General features: G+C 39.1%; 2 protein-coding genes across 2 annotated transcripts; both read right to left on the bottom strand.

Moving 5' to 3' along the window:
• Positions 1 to 781: 781 nt before the first annotated feature.
• LOC121513827 lies at positions 782 to 4389 on the bottom strand. Its single transcript, XM_041793814.1, has 2 exons — positions 3465 to 4389; positions 782 to 1069 (listed from the first exon to the last, which is right to left on the bottom strand). Exons 1-2 carry the CDS (start codon positions 4209 to 4211, stop codon positions 977 to 979), a joined length of 840 nt encoding a protein of 279 aa, XP_041649748.1. The 5' UTR covers positions 4212 to 4389; the 3' UTR covers positions 782 to 976.
• Positions 4390 to 11233: 6844 nt separating this feature from the next.
• On the bottom strand, positions 11234 to 19124 carry rnf183 (ring finger protein 183). The gene is made up of 2 exons (XM_041794154.1): positions 18977 to 19124; positions 11234 to 12624 (listed from the first exon to the last, which is right to left on the bottom strand). Exon 2 carries the CDS (start codon positions 12593 to 12595, stop codon positions 11648 to 11650), a length of 948 nt encoding a protein of 315 aa, XP_041650088.1. The 5' UTR covers positions 12596 to 12624; positions 18977 to 19124; the 3' UTR covers positions 11234 to 11647.
• Positions 19125 to 19692: the final 568 nt, after the last annotated feature.

Genomic DNA, 19692 nt, shown 5'->3' with positions numbered 1-19692 from the left:
TCCCTCATGTCAAAAACCTAAAAGTATGCAACATTTGCGTCATTGACCTAACTGTTGTAAAATATTTGTAAGGTTATACAGTCATGTGCATCAGTTTTAGGCATGTAGGTTGCTAAAGATTCATCATTGTTGGCCAACCAAAGTCAAGCTCAACACGTATTGACACATGTTCCTCACCAGTCAAGGTCAACAGCATCGCTTTTGTCCGGGCCTTTCACACCTTTTCATGTACCCAGAGAGCATTGCTGGGCATTTGAGAAATCCATGGCATGGTCAGGGGCTCATGCCAACCCTACCACCCACTGACAGTAAACAAAGCTGTGCTTACTTGTCACATCTACCTCTTTTACTCAGCTCTTAAGGTGAGGACTATTTTTTCTGCAGACTATTGTCCCACACCCCCTCAAAGACATCCAGAATACGATCAGGGTTGTGTCAATCCTCCTTCCTGCCTGATGGTGCCCTTCGACAGCTTATTCACCACATCTGTGCCTTTCTTCAGTATAAAGAGACAACCAACTTCGATGCATAAGTGTTGGTACTAATATAATCAATTTTAAAAAAGCATTTAGTAAAGTTTCCCAAATGACAGACCTGTGCTTGGACTAATTTTCAATATTTCATTGTGATGTTGCACTCTATTGCTCCATTCTGAAATGTCATCTCACTGTGTTTAAAAAATAAGCTTTTGCACAATGTAGCTACAAGATAATCTCAATGTAATTATTATAACCATCCACCAGGAGGCCTTAGAAATTCCATGTAAAATGTACTTCAAACATGATGTGTGACAGACATTTATTCATACAGTTTTTCTGATGTTTTCTCTTGTACTGAGGCAATAAAGTGCAAAAAAACAGCCTGTTTTTCTTTTACTGCAGGGGATTGAAGTCCAAATGTGGCTCATGTTTAGTAAAAGTCAATAAATAAGGCTGGAACATGGTGTGTGTGTTTTTGGTGCTGAGGCCTTGGACTCTCAGTCAGGTCTGTCCTCGCTGATCATCTGCCCAGAGCTGGGGTTGTTTTGAGCGGGGGCGATATCAGTAGGGCAGGGGGTTCGTACATTTGCCTGGAAAATAAACAGGAGTTGTAGGATTATTTAAAACAGCAAGACAAATGTTATTGTGGCTGGGCAATATACCCAAAGTTGATACCATAAAATGAAATGTAAGATAGGACATCATTGTTGTCTTTCCCTATATCTCATTGTTTACAGTAAGAACCACTAACAGTAATATGAGGGAATCAGCAACAAAATAGAAGTACTAGGCACCCAGTATCAAGATATTTATTGGTTATCAAACGTTGGAGGCCAACTCCAACATACTGTCTAAATTGCTCAAATACACTGGTAATACTGGGAAGACACTGAAATGTTGGCATTAAATTTTTTTTACAGTTTAAGCAGCAAGTAGAGCATTTTCTGCCATTTTTGATCATTACAAACCAAAAACTTGCCCAATATTGGGTAATTTATTTATTTATTTATTTTTGTTTCAGAAATCCCTGGCTCCTTGCACTTTTTCCATATCTGCTGACTACACAGTAGCATACAGTGGAAGAATTATCTCACATCCAGGGGTGTAGCTAGGGATTTTGGCCCCCCAGAAAGAACCCCCCCCCCCCCAACTGACTTGCCAAGCAACAAATGTTGCATCACTTTTACAAATATATATGCATTAAAATGTATTTCTGAACCATAATTTCCCAATTTATGACCAATATTTTTACTGTGGTTAATTTCTAAATGCTGGATTAGCTCAGTTGGTGGAGCAGGTGCCATTATGCAAAGGTTACAGCCCTGGTTCCCAGTCTTGACACATGTTTGGTTATGTCTTTCCTAACTTCCTCTAGATTTTCTTTTCCCAAAGATTAATTTCAACCCCATTCTGGGCCCTGACACTCCAGTGTTGGAATTATTTGCCAGTGTTGATCTGTCAGTGTCTCTATCCGTCAATTGACTCTATAAAGAGTCAACTGATCTAAACTTTGTTTCTAAGTTTCCAATCACACCCTTGGGCAGAGTGTTTAGATGTGTTTGTATTTAGTTGTGTTTGGATCTTGCCTGTTGTACAGCGTTTGGTCCTTTTGCTCATGTCTCTGGTGATTCTTTTGATGTGAGACACATTTGCACCATTGGTGAAGTTATTCACTGAATTAGAGGTCCTGTGATTTAAGGTGCATGCATTCATCAGTAAGCTTTGATTTGCTATGAGGTTGACTCTCTGCTTTGTTCTTGTCATAGGAGACCCACCTGATCACAGATTTTCAAGAGTTACTGCAGTTCTGTCATACTGTAAAATATTTAACTTTCAAAAGTGTAGTTTAACTATATATAGTGGACCAATATAGACACTTTAAAGTGTTAAATTTAACTCTATTAAAGGGGACATATTTTACCCTTTTAAGATAAGTTTATATTGTTCTCAGAGGTCCCCAAAACATGCCTGTGAAGGTTGTTGCTGAAAAAACCCTCCACTACTGGATTTTTGCATGTCTAAAAACCCCTCTGTTTCAGCCCAGAGTTGTCATAAATAACAAGAAGTGTCACAGTTTATAAAAACGTTGATAACTTCTGAATATGTCGTAGACGCTTTTTTTTCCTCTGAAAGCTGACCATTTTGCCGTTCGTTTGCTACCCCTGACGTCTCCGTAGCCCTTAAGGACGCCATTATAGGGGGCCAGGAACTTAGGTGACTTTTTGGGGTCTTAAAAGATTAAATCCACAGCATTACATCTGATAACAAGTGTCTTTTTGTCCATTTTTAATCCATTTTCAATCATGTATGTTGGCTTTTTTCAGTGGGTAGCACCATATTTGTCGAGGGCAATGCATTGTGGGAGGGCCTGTCCTCCAATAGCAAGATGTTGTGTCTCTACTGCTTAAAGGAATGGCACAAATGAATCTGGCTACAAAAAAGTGCACCGACTTTTTCTTTGTATATATGTAGATATTTTCAAAACCTTTAGTCACAGAATTTTTTTTCACTGTTTTGTCCCCAAGAGATGGGAGAACAAGTCTGTGCAAAGAAAATGCTTAGTCACAATAGTTTATTGTGTGTTATCAGTAAAAATCTTTGAGTTTCAAATTCCGATTTGTCTTTAGAGTCCAATAACTTTTTAAAAATTCAAGGGACATTACTGTAGTAGATATATTCTTAATGCTCAGGTTGTCCTGAAAAAAAGGATGCATAGAGCTTGACTGTGCACCACAGGGCTGAAGTTTTATAAGCTTTCTAAGAAAAAAAAAGTCCAGATGAGACATGATGGTGAAAAAAATCTGTGAGCTCTAAGGGTTAAATTAAATACTTTACTTTGACTTGAGTAGATTTATAGACCAGTACTTTCACTTACACTTTAATAAATCCTACATTATTTAGTGATATCGTCAAGATCTGTTACTGGGTCTATGCTGCCCAGCCCTACTCACTGTAAAGGTGTGTATGGTTAGTGATTGGGCTCACCTGCAGGACTTCAGTCCCGCTGTTTTCCTCCTCTTGGCTCAGGAGAAGCTGAGGAGCATCATCAGGGATACTGCTCGACCCATAAAGCAGCTTCATTAACACAAGCTGTGACATCAGAGCTGTCAACGACAGGCACGTGCTCTTCAGTGAGGACCAGCCAGTGAACACGAGAGCTGGTGTTTGTCCTTTCTTTTCCAACAAACACGGAGAAGTGATGGACACTCTAACAACTCCAGCAGGGAATCCCCTGGTTCCTCGAACAAAGACTATTTTACAAACATGTGCAGCATTTGTTTCATATTTTATCTTCTGCGTAATTTTAGAGCACTTATCTATTCCAGGCAGGTTAGATGTCAGTGTGCGTGTCAGCTGACGCATGAGCGCGTTTTGGAGACCAGGCACAGCTGAGCGCGCGTCCCCGGAGGATTGCGAAAGTTTTGGGTGATATAATTTATTCATGTCCTTGGAATCTTTCCCTCTCTGCACTTTACCATCAACCCGAGGAGACTCAAACGCTACAGTCAGTCTTCTCCCCACAGCCACGCGCTCTCCTTGTAGGAAAGACTCCCACGGTGACGCCTGGTTTGCGCGGCTGCGCTCAGCAGGAGAGTCGCGCACGACGCTCCCGGCCAGTCCGAGGCTGTACGCCGAGGTGGCAGGCCGCTTGGTCGGCGGATTCCTGGCCCAGAAATTCCCCCGACACCGGAGAACAGCAGACAGGGCAGAGGCAGAGGGGGTGGAGGCCATAGTGGCCGAAAATATCCACAACAGATCAGCGTCCCTGTTTTTCCTCCTTTCAGGTTTTTCTAATGTCCCTCTTCTGTCTAAGCAGCCACATAACGCATAAAGGTTAATCTGTGTAAGAGGGGGATTAGAAGAGGGGGGCTCTCATCTGCCTCAGTCCATCTGACCATATTTGCCTCGGTAGTCCAGGAAGGGGGCTCCGGAGGGTGTGTCTTTGGGCAGTGGGGGAAAAAGTTAAAGTCCTCCATTCAGGGGGGCTAAAGAAGTAGTATCACCCCAAAAAGAGGTTTTTATGCATAAAACCCTTTCCCTGGTTACTTAGTTTTTGCCTATTTGTCACACTTAAATGTTCCAGATCAGCAAACAATTTTTCATATTAGACTAAGATAACCTGAGTATAAATAAAAAGCCATTTTTAAATCATTTCATTTAATCAAGGGAAAAGCTACCAATGCCACACGTGAAAAAGTAATTGCCCCCTACGCCTAATAACTGGTGGTGCCACCCTTGGCGGTGCAAGTAAGCACCTGTGATACTGCCAACAAGTCTTTCATATCTCTGTGGAGGAATTTTGGTCCAGTCTTCTTTGCAGAAATATTTAATTCAGCCATACTGGAGAGTTATCAAGCATAAGGTCATGCCACAGCATCTCTTCTTCTCTTGGTGAATAGAATAGAATAGAATAGAATAGAATAGGCTCCTAAGAAGGTTCGCCACTGTTCGAGGTTTTCTCCATTTGTGGATAATGGCTCTCACTGCAGTTTGCTGAGTCCCAACGCCTTAGAAATGGCTTTGTGACCCTTTCCAGACTGATAGATGTCAACAACTTCTGATTTTGTCAGACAGGTTCTATTTAGGAGATCTCTTGATTGATCAGGTCTGACAGTAATCAGGCCTGGATGTGGCTTGTGGATTTGAGTTCAGCTTTACAAAAAACATTGTTAATCACAGTTAATTAGGCTTGGAGGTGTGTGGCTTTTCTCCTGTATAAAATAATAGTATGTTAAAAGTTGTTGGATTATGATCTTAAAAATGAAGTGTGACAAATATGCAAATAAAATGGAATGAATCCACTTTGTTTGTTATTGTATCATTTCTAAAGCCTGCATTGTATTTCATCAACCAAAAACACATCTTAGTACATGTAAGTGTACTTTGGATACCTGACCTTTGACAAGATTTCAGGGGGAAAAAGCTGAACCCTTTTACACACACTGGTTATGATTGGACAGCTATGTGAAAGCTGTGGTTTCACATCAATCACCTCAGAGGATGTTAGCTGTCAGCCTCTGGGCAAAAGAAAGGCATTTCTCTTGTGCAGACAGGAAACTTTCCAAACACAAGAGCTCAATACTGATCCTCTTCCCCCCAGCATGTCACAAACTAAAAATTAGTTTTGGAAAAGGAGAGAAAAAAACTAGTAATTTTGTTTTATTTTTGTTTATTTATCAAAAAGGTATTTTTTCATTGGAAGATTGCATAATGTCCACTCTAGTGCAGAGGTTCTCAGCTGGTCTCACCTTAGGATCACCACCAAATCATGACCCAGATTTCCAAAAATGTTGCAGCTGAGGATGGTGTTTCCAACGCGCTGTCTACCGTTTGGTCTCAGGATCTTATTGGAAGATCCAAGTTTCATCGCATGCACATTACTCACTTCTGGAAAATTTGGGGTTCTTTCAGTTTGTTCTAAAATGTCTCCATAAATGTGTTTGTTTTTCTTTCTGATCAGGGGTCAGAAGTTTTGGACAACTTTGGAACATATTTTTGTCATGTTCAAATTTTCATGCAAAATTCGCTGAACTGTCCCTTTATCAATGGAGACCATTTCTGCTATCATTCTTATACTGAGTCATCCATCATTTTGAACGATTCGCTCAATGTTGAATGTTTTTAGCAGTTTTTGATGTGAATTCATGGCCTTGGACATCCTCTCTGCCTTCAATAAATCTTTGTGCCACTCAAACACACGTGCACATGACATGCTGTGTTCCCCGTACATCTCAGTTAATGTACAGAAAGATTCAGCTGCTGTTTTATTCAGTTTCACCAAAAAAATCAAGTTATTGTGTAAGCTAAAACATTTTTGGGATGCTTTTGCAAAAAACTTGCACATTTCACTCTGTAGCTAGCAGTGAACTAAAGACGCCACTTATTGGAAGCTGTGATATATTGATATTACATAACATGTGTGTTGGATTAGTAGCATTGGTGCAAGCATCCTGGCTGACAGTTTCCTCACTTTAGACCTGAAAAGTGTGTCTAACTGTTGTGTGGCTCTGATGTTGAAATTATTCGTGCCACTTCTAAACACTTTACACAACTTTATTTCCTGCCCATTTTTGCCACTATTATTTGCCAATTTTAATCAATTTTGCATTTTTTTTGCCCAGTTTTTATCAATTTGTGCAACATTTCAATCCTATTTCACCACCTTTTCCAGCCATTTCTGCCACTTAAAACAAATTTTTGCCACTTTTTCTTCCCATTTTGCCACGCTCCAGCTAAAGTTGCCTTTGTTTACCCATTTTAAAACTATCATCCCCTTTTCACCACTCTCTTTATCCATTTTTGCCTATTTTTTCACTACTTGCTGTGCCCATTTTTGCCACGTTGATCACTTTTACCACTCTTTTGCCTATATTTGCCCATTTTAACCACATTTCAACTTTTGTTATGCCCCATTTTGCCACTTTTTATTCATTTTGCACCACTTTTTTTGACCCATTTCTGAGACTTTAAACACATTTTTTTAGCTACTTTATCCCATTTCTGCAACTTTTACAGTTCCTTTGCACCACCTTTTCTGCACATTTTTTTTGCCACTTTAAACCAATTTTGCACCTGATAAAAATAGTCGCAAAATATAAAAATGAATTAAGAAGTTGAACTCAAGAAAATGGACTACATGACACTGACCTTTGACCTCCAAAATCTAATCACATCATCCTTGAATCCTTGAGGACATTTATGCAAAGTTTCAAAAAGCTCTCTCAAAACAATTTTAAGATATAAAGTTCACAAGAATGGTCTAGATAGATGGACAGATGGATGTAAACCCCATAAACATAAAGCTTCCCGTCTTGGCTTTGACCAGTACAGAGGCATACAGTGTGCATAAGTTTAAGCTTGCCACTTAAACAGACTAAAGTTAGAGGTCAGATATAAGCACATTACTTTTCTATACATATTAAATTGTATACGGTTATTTTTTTACTGATCATCATCAGAAAAACGTCCCCTATCCTTGGGGGCGGGTCATATGTTTGAAGAGTGCAGCTCTGAACAAGAAGAGACATTGTAAAGAGTGAGCTCAGTGGAAAACAATCCTGGGAGAGTCGTGTCAGTGAAGACCAGAGTACAGGACTTAAACCTTCAGTTTGTTCCCTCTTAAGTCACTGAACCAGGAACAATCAGATACCTGCATGGTCTCACTGCCAGACCTCAGAGCTGAACTTTTATCTGCATGAGGAGGAAAACAGACAGCATGAAGGTGAAGACATTCATGCTGTCAAACAGGTTTGTCTGCATGAGGAGCTGAGCGGTAAACCAAAGGAGACACCATGTACATACAGGTCCCCCTTTAACTGGTCTGTTTACACCACTAGAGGGTATCAGGTGTCTGGAGTAGACATGCAGGTTTGTGAAAGGACACAAAGCTGTTGTGACTCAGCAGAGGACAGCGAGCAGGAAGTCCCCAAAGTAGTAAAAACAGGAGGAAGTTATAAACAAGCCAGGTATTGTTGGATTTCAACATCCTATTTGTTTTTTCAGCTCTTGTGGGGATTTTTTAGCTGTTTATGAAATGAGCTACAAAACCACACAAGTCCATCAGTATGAAGGCGGATTATTTCTTTATTTTTAATGCCTGCGGTGTGTTGTCGTATGAAGTAAGCACTGCTGAAACAGTCTTTTTATGTTTTCTATGGCAAAGATTCACAATAACTATAAATTTTACTGTTCAGTTGTATACAAGGGTGGTTTTCCTGTTAGGCAAAGATTGACAATTGTCTACGTCCATGTGCACAAAGGGACCTAAAGATAAAGTCATTAAGGGTATGCGTCCAATATGAGGAATATACCTCTACTTTAAATTTCTAAGACATATATACTGAATGAGTGAATAAAATAGCATCAATATAGAACTTGATCATCCACAAAAGTCCATAAGGAGGACCCCCGGCCCCCACAGTAGGGTCTAAGCACCTCAAAAAGCCCAGTTTTCATTTAAGCAAATTCTAGGTTTGACAATCTGCTAGATGTCTGTGTGGCAGAATGGTCAACAATACAAAATGAACTGATGTTGCACCTATAATGAGCACATTTCTCATTAGTAACACCTGGATAAGTGATGCACTAAAATATTTTGATGTGGAGACCTTGAGTAATGATGCCTGTAGGGCCTCCAAATAAATAAAACTGCCTCTGTGTATAAGACAAGATCCAAAGTGCTCTGAATAGGATCAGAAAAGACAGCCAACATTCAGCCAGTTTAAATAAATTCTGACTGAAACATTACAACTGGAACAGTGACCTCATAACCTAAAGGAGGATATCTTTTTTTACAGTATGGAAGCCTTGTATGGACATTTGACATCTATAAACCCAGCAGAGCCTTAGCTCTGTTTGTATTTACTCTGCTTTGGCTGCCAGAATTATCTTTATTGCCATGTTTTCCTTTCCTTATCCCAGTTTTTTTAATTACTGGCTTTTTTATGTTCAGGGTATGTCTGTTGAATGTAAAAAAAAAAAAAATGCAAAAAGGGGAAAAACACAAGTTCAGACTGGATTCAAAAGGCAGCATTACTCAGCTTGATGCTGTGTGCAGTGTGGCTTTGAATTCTGCATGTTTGGCTCGATCTCCATCCACCACACATTATAAATATGCTATTATCATTTATTTTTAAGTCTGTTAGAAATGTTCTATTTCAATTAATCTCAACAATTCTATAGCTAATAGAGATTAATGTCTTTTTTGAAGTTTGAAATCCCTCTGCTTTGCATGTAAAACTTTTATCATTTTGGATATTTGTACCATCTTTGAGGGCAAATGACTTTCTATTTCAGTACATCCTGCTTTTATTCTGAAGGAAAATAAGGAACTTCGGGCAGATAGAGCATGAATTTACCCACAGAAAAGGGAACTTGTTATGGATTTAAAAAAAAACATAATAAGGGAACAGTAGGAAGGTAAACGTTCAATAACACAAGGTTCAGATGATTGTTGACTTGTCCACTGAGCTGTCTGACAGGTTTTAAACTGAAATGAGACATTAAGGAGCAGTGGTGGACTTATTTTACATCACTGCTGCAGTGGTTTAACCAAAGTGTGCTGAAAGAGACTGTAAAATTAGTGTGATTTAAAAAAAAAAAAAAAAAGTCATGCATTTATACTGACAGTCTTAATTATTATCAATCCCTCCTTAAGAATGGATTTGGGAGCAAATCAGAGTTTAGTGTCCAACATGTAACTGCAGGAGCTGGGGATCAAATCCACCACCAACCAGCTTTACCCACTGATCCATAGTCAGCCCTTGCCTAAGAGAGGTTATACAAATGTATGGCAAGAAACCTTGGATGAGTTTGATAAGGAGTGTTTTCTCTCCTAGTGTGTATTGTGGTAATGACCGGTCAGCAGTTACCTAAATCAGAGTAAAGTGAGCTCAGTGTGCTCATCAGGGGCAGTTTAGATCATTTGGGGGCCCAAAGCAGACCAATGTGAGGCCTTTCCTCACAAGTGCACAAAAAATTATGAAGCATCTGTTTTCAGGTTACAAACTTATCATATCATTATATTTCAACATGGCTGCAGGCCAGGTGAAATTTATAAATTAAAAAAATGTTTACCATTGTACAATATAATACAATAATACAGTATTTAATGCAATTTTCCACATAGTACTCCATCATTTCAATATGTCTATAGAGAGCTACTTAACTGTACTTTGCTTGATATGAAGACATTTTGGGTCTTTTCGAGGGGCTTGAACCTTGTTGTTGGGGTCAGGGGTCATCCCCAGGGTCTTTTTTGGATAATCAAAATGTATTTCACTCAGAAATAGTCCTAACCTGACATGCCAGATGGATGTGTTTCACACATCCATCCGGAGTGTGATAGGATGAACCTTTTGTCTGTTACATCACTATGGGCCAATCAGAGCAACAGAACAGTGACATAGCCGCTATTGAGCTGCGTGTGCGCAGCTACCCGAAACATGGCGACTGTAGACATGTAAGTACTCGACTTTTGTCATTTTTGAAAAGAAAACAACTCACTGCTGTTCCTTGTTCTTCTTTTAACGAAAAAATGTCAAGTTCTGATAAAACTGGCGCTTTAGCAGCATCCACGCTAAGCTCTTCCGCCATAACAGCACCTGCCTCTTGCTGCTGCTTGTTTAAGTAACGACTCTTCCGCACCTGAAGGTACTGCCCCTCATCGCTGATTGGTACTGTGACTTTCTAACCAGGCCCAAACGGTTCAGATGGGAGCTTTGCAAGACGGATTCACCAGTGAGAAACAAGGAAATGGGCGTATCCATCTGCTTTGCAAGGTTAGTGTAGTCCCTTATCAACATTTAAAATACATGTCCTAGTCATTCAAAGTAATTTTGATAGCCTTTCATCCATTTATTCAAAGTAATTTAGGACTCCTGGCAGTTGCCGTCCTTTGCCTAATAGTAAGACTGCCAGCAAACTGAAACCAACCTTTCTTGCTTGCTTCAAATGCCCTCCTCTCCTGTGATGTATTTATCACTCTGATTTAATTGTTTATATGGAACTCATGCTGGGTCAACACAATATATGAGACGTGTAATTCGATATCACTTCACATGAAAACTGCTTTCTTGCGCTTGAAGAGGGGAGACAAATCCAGATTGACTTGTAGAAAAGGTGTTGGCATCAAATGTTTAGCTTCTTATATCAAAAAGTGCTTTATTTGATAAAGGAAGAGGATTAAAATCCATTCACAGGAAGGGAAAGAGAAACTTTTTACAAATATATAAATCATCTCTGGTTATGTACAGTCAGTTAGTCTTTATACACAATTTGGAAGAACTAGAAACCCTGATCTTGTTTTGGAAATCTGCCTAAATACTTGCCTCTTCATATCATAGAGTTTAGTGCATTTAAAAATATACAGCTTATTATTAGATTCTTTAAGATAGTGTTTTTGGCTTTCACAGTGATCACTTACTATAGAAAAATAATGCACAGATGCCCTGTTTTCCCTCATGTGCAGCTATGAGCCTGTGTGTCCTCTGTTTAAAAAATGTTGCTGCCCTTGTTTTCCTTCATTTCTTCACTTTAAACCGCCTACAGTGTGTCTCAGTGCTTTGTTTTTCCTTCATCATTTCTCATCAAGGATCTCTGAGAACCACAACAGCTTCAGTCTGTCATTCCCTCCCTCTGCTCCAGTCTCTGAAGTCTGATCACCCATGTCAGGGTCCAATTGCAGTCCCGTTTGGGTTCCCTAGTTGGTTCGGCGGCCTCCGATGTATGATCACGTTGGGTATGATGACAAAGGCGAGGATCCCCACCAGCATGAGCGCCACAGTGATGGTGATGATGGACGCCACCACAGCGTAGTAGCACCGATCAGAGCGGAACAACCTGCGCAGACGTCCGTGGACTCTGTTTGGAGGCCTGCCCACGTCCACCTCTGTGGCTGGGACGATCCCCTGCTCCATGGTGTTCAGGTTGACGTCCCCGCCTGCTGTGACCTGACCATCCTGGCTCTTTTTGGGCAGGGGGAGGATGCTCGTCCTGGTTGGGCTGCTGGGAGGAGGGCTCTTCAAAAGGAGTTTGCCTTTGCTGCGCTTGAATTTGATGGATAATGCTCTCTGCATGTCTGGTGGCAGTTTCCCAATGATTTCCTCATTGTTGCCCAGCCGGGGAAGGTCCTGACCGTGGGGGAGCTCTGTCACCTCTCGACAAACAGGGCAGGAGAGGGTCTTGAGCTCAGGGGAGGTGACATTAATACGAGCCAAGCACTCCAAGCAGAAGGTGTGCCCACACGCCAGCAGCTTTGGAGTCTTGAAGACGTTATCATAGGAGCAGAAGCAGACAGCACACTCTGTGTCCTCCACATCATCCTCAGGGGGTTTCACCCTCCTCCGGTCACTCTCTCCCTCTCTCCCGTCTCTCCTCCGGGCCTCCTCACTCCTTCCCCTCTGTCTCCTCTCTCCATGATGACGGTCTCGTTCTCTCCTCCGGCCTCTTTCTGCCCTCTCAGAGTCGGTGCTCCTGGACCTCCTCGGCTTCTCCTTCCTCAGGTGGTCCTCTCTGTAGCTCTGGTTGGGTTTGGGTTTTACATTCTGGGTCTGTCGGGGGGCATGGCTCTGGCTGCGACTCCTATCAGGCCTGTGTCTGTCCCAGTCATCGCTCATGATGGGGGGATGATGATAGATCTGGGTTTCTGAACAGGAGCAAGACAAAACAAACCACTGGATAAGTTCATCTCTCCAAAATCTCAAGTGCATTGTAGAGATATCATTGGAATGCTCTTTAAATATAAGGCAATACTTTACTTACTCCATCATACTTAGGGCTGGTCAATATATCAAGATTTTAAGCTATATTAATACATTTTAAAATGAGATAGAAGGTAGGACATTATTGTCTATACCAATATAGTTTATGTTGGTTTTCTAAAAATAAATCAAACAGCAGGCCTGATGCTGACTGTTTACAGTTAGAACCACTGACAGTAACATGCTTTTTGACCACAAGAGAATCTGACCGTTTAGTCTAACTACAACCAAGGCCGCCCATATGAGGGGGATAAGAGAGAGAGCTTTCTGGGTCCCAGCCAAATGGGGGGCTCATGGGGGTGAGGAAAATCATGGCCCACTGTAAAGTAAACTGTAGGGAAATGCCAGACCTCATAGCTAAGCCGTGATGTGCACAAACATCAGGATTCCAGTGGATAAACTAGAAGAAACTGATATAACTTTAAGGGTTAAAATTATTAAATAATTGCAACAAGAGGCAAAAAACACCTGTTAAACTGGGTTAAAAGTGGAAAATAATGTCAATAAAATGTGGTAACACAGTAGCAAAAACAGGTGAATAGTGACAAAAAGGCAAAAAAAAGTGTAAAAGAGTCAAAATGGGTTGAAAATGGTGAAAAGCAGTTAAAAATGGGGAAAATGTTGAAAAAATTGTCAGGAAAAAGTGTTGAAAAGTGGTTAAACAGTAGCAAAAAAGTGCCAAAAATGGGTTTAAAATGGCAACAACAGGTCTCAGGGGCAGAAATTGGCAGAAAAAAATCAGTGAAAAGTGGTTACACAATAGCAAGAATGGGTAAAAGGTGGCAAAAATGGGTTAAGAAAGGGAAAAAGGGTTGAAATCGGCAGACAACAGTGAAAAGCTATTAAACATGGCAACAAAAGATTACATGTATAAAAAAATTGATAGAAAAAAGTGGTGAAAAGCAGTTACACAGTAGCAAAAATGGGTAAAAAGCTGCACAAATTTGTTTAACAAAAGGGGGAAATGGTCAAAATGGGCAGAAAATGGAAATGGTGAAAAGCATTTGAAGATGGCAATAAAGGATTAAATTTGTCAAAAATGGGGGAAAAATAGCAAAAAAGATGAAAATTGTAGCAACAATGGGTAAGAGGTAGAAAATAGGCTCTGTCTTTTTATTCTTTTATTTATTTCTATTGTTTTTATCTTTTTTTAATATTTTGTATTTATATTTATTGTTTTTAGCTTCTATATTGTTTTAGTATATTCTCTTGGTTTTACTGGTTTTATTTTGAGCACTGGTAGAACAATTTTTTTGTTTTTAAATGATGTTTTGTGCAGCACTTTGGAAACATTCAGTTTATAAAATGTGCTATAAGTGGACTGGATAAAGTGGCTTTCAAAAATTGGTGTCTGAAGCAGTGAATAGGCATTGAAAAGTAGCAAAAATAGGTTAAAAGTGGCAAAAAAGGGTTATGACAGGGAAATCTTTGAATCTTAGTGGACATTTGTGCTCTATTTCTGTGATATTACTTCGTAAACTTGAACGTTTTTAAAATGTGCTATATAAATAAAGTGGATTAGATTAGATTGGATTTGATATTTGTGCAAAGTTTGAAGAAAATCCTGCTTATAATTCTTGAGCAAAGGATGTGCATGAGCCCCAAGACCTTGTCCTACGGTGCTGATGTAGTTGACTTTGTTCTGTGCACGTCTTTCCCCATTTTCTCTCTCCCCACGTTTACTGTCTCTCTCTTTGGCTGTATACCAGTAAAGGCAAATGCCCAAAAAATCATCTTTAAAGAAAGCTCTAGACACCAAATTAGGGGCAAACAATTGTTTTTTTATTACCAAAAATTGCAGGCAAATTTCTGCACATCGTCAAAATTGCACAACATTTTGGTTAATTTTGGGTGGAACTGGCAAGCAGTACGGGAAAATTTATGCCAAATGTCTAAAATATTACCTCTTAAAAATGTCTTAAACATGGTAAAACAGCTGGAACTTGTTAATGTGAATGTGTCTGACAGTCTTTCTAAGGAGTCTTATGAGACTCAACCACCACCACCAGGGTGATAATTTTGCCAAATATCTCCAAAGATTGTGAAATGTCTGGGCCCTCCCCATCCCTGTGTGCTTTTTTCAGCATCTTGGGATCCATTATTAATGCTTGCTGAAATAAAAATGACACAAATTTAAAGCCTTTTTTTGAAGTGTTAACCTTATTTATTGCTTAATTTATTGTGAGGAACACATGAGAGAAAGTATTTTCTCTGACTGCCTGATCAAAGTGGTGATCAATGTGTAGGAGCTGAATATGGATACTGAATACTGGATCTGTTCACCAGGGCTCATGATGTGTAGATGGACATGATTGAGTTTAATAACTGATTAGGTAAAAAAATATATATATATATATATCAGTAGTGAAGAAACAAATATTCTATCCACTGACTGTCCTCCTCTATGAATGAAGGCATAAAAAGCCCAAAATGTGCATTAAAAAATAAAAAGACTTCTAATATGTTGTCACTGTTCTGTTGCACCAGGAATAGGAATAAAACATCTGTAGGATACCTTAGAGTTAGATATGTGGAGTGAAATCAGACAGGGTAAATGAATATTAGTCAATCTTATATGTGAGCGCACATACTTCAGGCCAGCCCTGCATAAGTCGGTGCCAGGCTACACCACTGCTGAGAGAAAGAAAACATGTGTTGGGTGTTTAAACATACATTGTTATTACAGTACCGATTTATACAAATAATGCAGGGAGTCAACCAGACCCAGAGACTAACAACAAACAGGAACACTACACAAGAGGTTAGCATCTACCATGAGCTTTGATGGTTGTTTCAAACTGTCTTTTTCTTGCTAAGTGGAAAATTAATAACTGAATAAACAGAGTAAAGAGATGCACATTGCAGATGATGATGAAGAATGTTAAGAATGGGATTTCAAAACAAGTTGTTTATCTACAGCAGAGCATTATCTGCTGCAGGCCCTGTCCCTGCTCAAGAGCTATGACAACTATACTGGAAAATTTTACCATCTCTCAGGAACTAGCAAAGCAGGAAACAGCCTGTAGGAATTCATCCGCACGTCCTCAGGTGCTGTTTCACTATGATGAAGCAACCACTGCTATCCTATTCATCTCTATTGTATCAAGATAACATCTGTTGATAGTTTCCCGCTGATTAACTATGCATGCTGTTCTATTGTCTTGATAATAACTTGCTGGTGAAATTTGCAAAAAAAAGTTTTCCTTCAGCTCTGCAGGACTGGGACTGTTGAAGGCTTGAGTTAGTGGAAATTTTTATGAGAGAAAACATAAACCCAGTTTGTCTCAGGTGTGGGACGGCATCATTGTTTTTAAACGTCAAAGCAAACACTCCATCAGTCCCATCCATCTTACTGTCAGTCGTTAACTTATTTAACCTGTGTGAGCAGTAGGGATGGGCAATATGGACCAAAAATCAGATTCAAGCTTTTTAGCTGAAAGTGGAGACATGATATAAACCTTCATACTTTTCCTATAAGGAAATATCAAATGAATGTCAGACTAACACAATCTTAAACTTTGATATGAAACTATACTGAAAGCTATTTGATCCTGCAGCAACAAAACCTGAAGTCCTAGAGACTGAACCAAGTCCTCCTAGCAGGTGGCCTGCAGCTCCTTTCCCGTATGTCTCTCATTCCTGTTTATGGCTCTCTCCACTGTCCCTCTCTATCAATAAAGGCATAAAAAAAAGCCCAGAATATATCTAAAATTGTATTTCAACACAAGGTTTACATTGTACAAAAACATTGACATCATCTCTGCAAATTTAGATTGCTTAAATTTTCTGAATACCATGTTTCAAAATGATAAAATCTTCATTGTTTTATCGATCTGTGTCATGAAAGTGTAGAAGCTTCCTGATCTTCAGTCGTTATTTAAACCAAAAGAGAAAGAAAACACGGTAACACTTTATTTGAAGTTGTATTCATAAGACTGACATTATGCTGTCATAATCATGACATGACACCTGTCATAAACATGAATAGGGCTTCATGAATGTTGCCATTAAGTGTCATTAACCGTCAGTCACTAAATTATGACACCTTTACCGCAATGTTGACATTTTTTCGGAAGGCCTAATCATCATTATAACTTGACATTTGCAGTAAAGGTGTCATAATTTAGCGAATGACACTTAATGGCAACATTCATGAAGCCCTATTCATGTTTATGACAGGTGCCATGTCATGATTATGACAGCATAATGTCAGTCTTATGAATACAACTTCAAATAAAGTGTTACTGAAAACACTGTCTTTATTGCAAAAATACATTGGCAACATGTGGTGGAACTGGCAAGGAGCAAGGGAAACCCCTGCTTCTTGACAGCTGCAAACAAACTCTGACACAAGATCTAAATTGTGCAAAATTATTGACAACGCCTCCACAAACTGAGGTGCTAAAACATAATAAAAAAAGGTTTTTAAATGAAAAAATCTCCATGGTTTACATGATCAACAGTGTCATAAATCTGAACCCCTTAACTTATCTAAACCCAAGAGAGCAATAGCAGTCCAAATTGCAAATATATGTTGGCAACATTATGAAGTCTATGGAACTGACAAGGAGTGAGGGTTTCCTTTGTTCTGTTCCAGTTCCACATACTTTTCCAACTGTTGCAAACACATTTGTGCAATTAAAAGCATGTTCAAGGGTTCTGTTGCAATTTTTGATTACTGAAAACAATAAGTTGCCAAATATTGCTTGACTCGGACTTCTTTCTGAGGTATCAGAAAATAGTCAATACCATTTAGTTTAAAAAAAAGCAATAAAAATGCTCATAAATCGAGTTATACAAATGTTTTAGCAACATTTTTCTACACCGGTTCTACCCACTTTTCCAAATGTTTCCAACACCTTTTTGCAAACTAGACACTGAGAGGGAGTTAGCCTGCAACTTTTGATGACGGAAAACAAGAAATTGCCCAATATTTGTTGACTAAGACTCTATTTTTTTGTTGCTGTGGGATCCAGAAATAGTCATTATTTGATTTTTTTTAAATAATACAAATTCTCCTAAATTAAGTCATATAAATGTAAGCAAAATTGCTCTACACCAGATCTCTCCGCTGTTCCAAATGTTGCCAACACATTTGTGCAATGTAGACAGTGAGAAAAGGTTTTGTTGCAATTTTATTGACTGAAAACAATAATTAGCCCAATTAGCCTTAACTCAGACTTCATTGTTTGTTGCTGAGGTATTAAAAAACCATCAGTAACATTTGATTTTTAGAAAGTAGTATAAAAGCTCCCAAATTAGGTTAAATAAATGTGTTAGCAACATTGTTCTACACCAGTTTTGCCCACTTCTCAAAATGTTGCCAACACCTTGTGCAATCTAGTCATTAAGAAGGAGATAGTCTGCAATTTTGATGATGTAAAACAATAAGTTGCCTACATTTGTTGACTCAGACTTCATTTTTGGTTGCTTTGGTGTTAAAAAAACAGTCATTATCATTGAAATTTTCAATTAAATAATGCAAATTCTCCCAAAATAAGTAAATGTGTTGGAAGCATTGATCTACAACAGTTCTATCCACTTTTCCAAATGTTGCCAACACATTTGTGCAATGTTAACAGTAAGAAAGTGTTTTGTTGCAATTTTAATTACCGAGAACAAGAAGTTAACCAATATTGCTTTACTCTGACTTCATTTTTTGTTGCTGATCAATCAAAAAACAGTCAATATCATTCAATTTTTGAAAAGTAGTATAAACGCTCTTCCAGTTTTCCCAATGTTGCCAACATATTTGTACAATCTAGACAGTGTGTGAGAGTATGCCTGCAATTTTTGATGACTGAAAATAAATAACTCAGTATTATGTGTCTAGGACTTCTATTGTTGTTGCCAAAATATTAAACAGGTGTCAATATCATTTGATTTTCATAAATTGAATACATTTTCTTATGCAGATTTCTACAGGTGGTTCCTTCTGTTATGTTTTTTACTAAGCATTAGGCCTTAAATTATACTCTTACCCTAAATCTTATTTCAAATACATGAAATTATCTTAAAAACTCAATATACTGCCCAGCCACAGAGGGTGCACAGAAACAGCTGATCTTTAGTCAAATTTAAGAAAATGTATTTCAAGTTCAGATTTAGTTACACCTTTCTGTTCATGAAGGAGTCAGCTGCTTTTAAAGAGGAGAAGCTGTGAGCTTGTAAGTAACACTTAATAACAGAACAAAGAACAAAGAGTCAATAATTGTACAGAGTTGTAGAAACACTGACCAGAAGGGGTAGATGAATGTCAGATCGCGTCGTCAGTGATGATCTGAGCGATGAAATAACTCCGTTGTGCGTCAGTGCAGAGAAGACTTCAGCCAACTTCATTCCTATAAACACAAACTCACACTGGAGGTGTTTTGGTCAGTGCACAGTCTGTGTTTCTCATCTTCTGTGTCTTTCCTCTCATATCGTGTTTTTTTGTTTTGGTTATACGGCTCTCCCTGCTCTGAACCCTCCTCCTTACACTCCCCTTTTTTTCCTTCCTCACCTGTCAGACCAGTTGGACCAGATGTGGTTAGCCAGCGTTTTTCTTCTACTGTGTCTGTGTGTGAAATATGCAGATAATCAGGTCATTTACTTAGATAACTCTCATTTGTCTACTTCATACTAGAATCCATCCATTTAAAGTGACTGCAATTTACAAGTGATGTGACACATTTTCATAAACATTAAGTTATGAAGTTGGGGTATGAAGAAATAAAGAGGCAGTTTTTCTTCAGTGCCACTCTTCATGTGATATGAATCAAAAAAACAACTGAGACTGTTTGAAAAATTCCACCACATTAAAAGACACAGGTACAGCCGACTGTCAACACCACACATATCAGCACTTCATACTTGTCATACCTCTACGCTCTGCTGTCACTGTCTGTTGGTTTACCACCCAAAGAAGAACGGCTACGTATCTTAACCTTTCCTTGCTGCACAGAGCTGCTGAC

The sequence above is a fragment of the Cheilinus undulatus genome, linkage group 8, assembly GCF_018320785.1.
Source record: "Cheilinus undulatus linkage group 8, ASM1832078v1, whole genome shotgun sequence".
Lineage (NCBI taxonomy): Eukaryota > Metazoa > Chordata > Actinopteri > Labriformes > Labridae > Cheilinus > Cheilinus undulatus.
The sequence above is the reverse complement of the archived record's forward strand: the minus strand, read 5'-3'. Positions and strand labels throughout refer to the sequence as shown.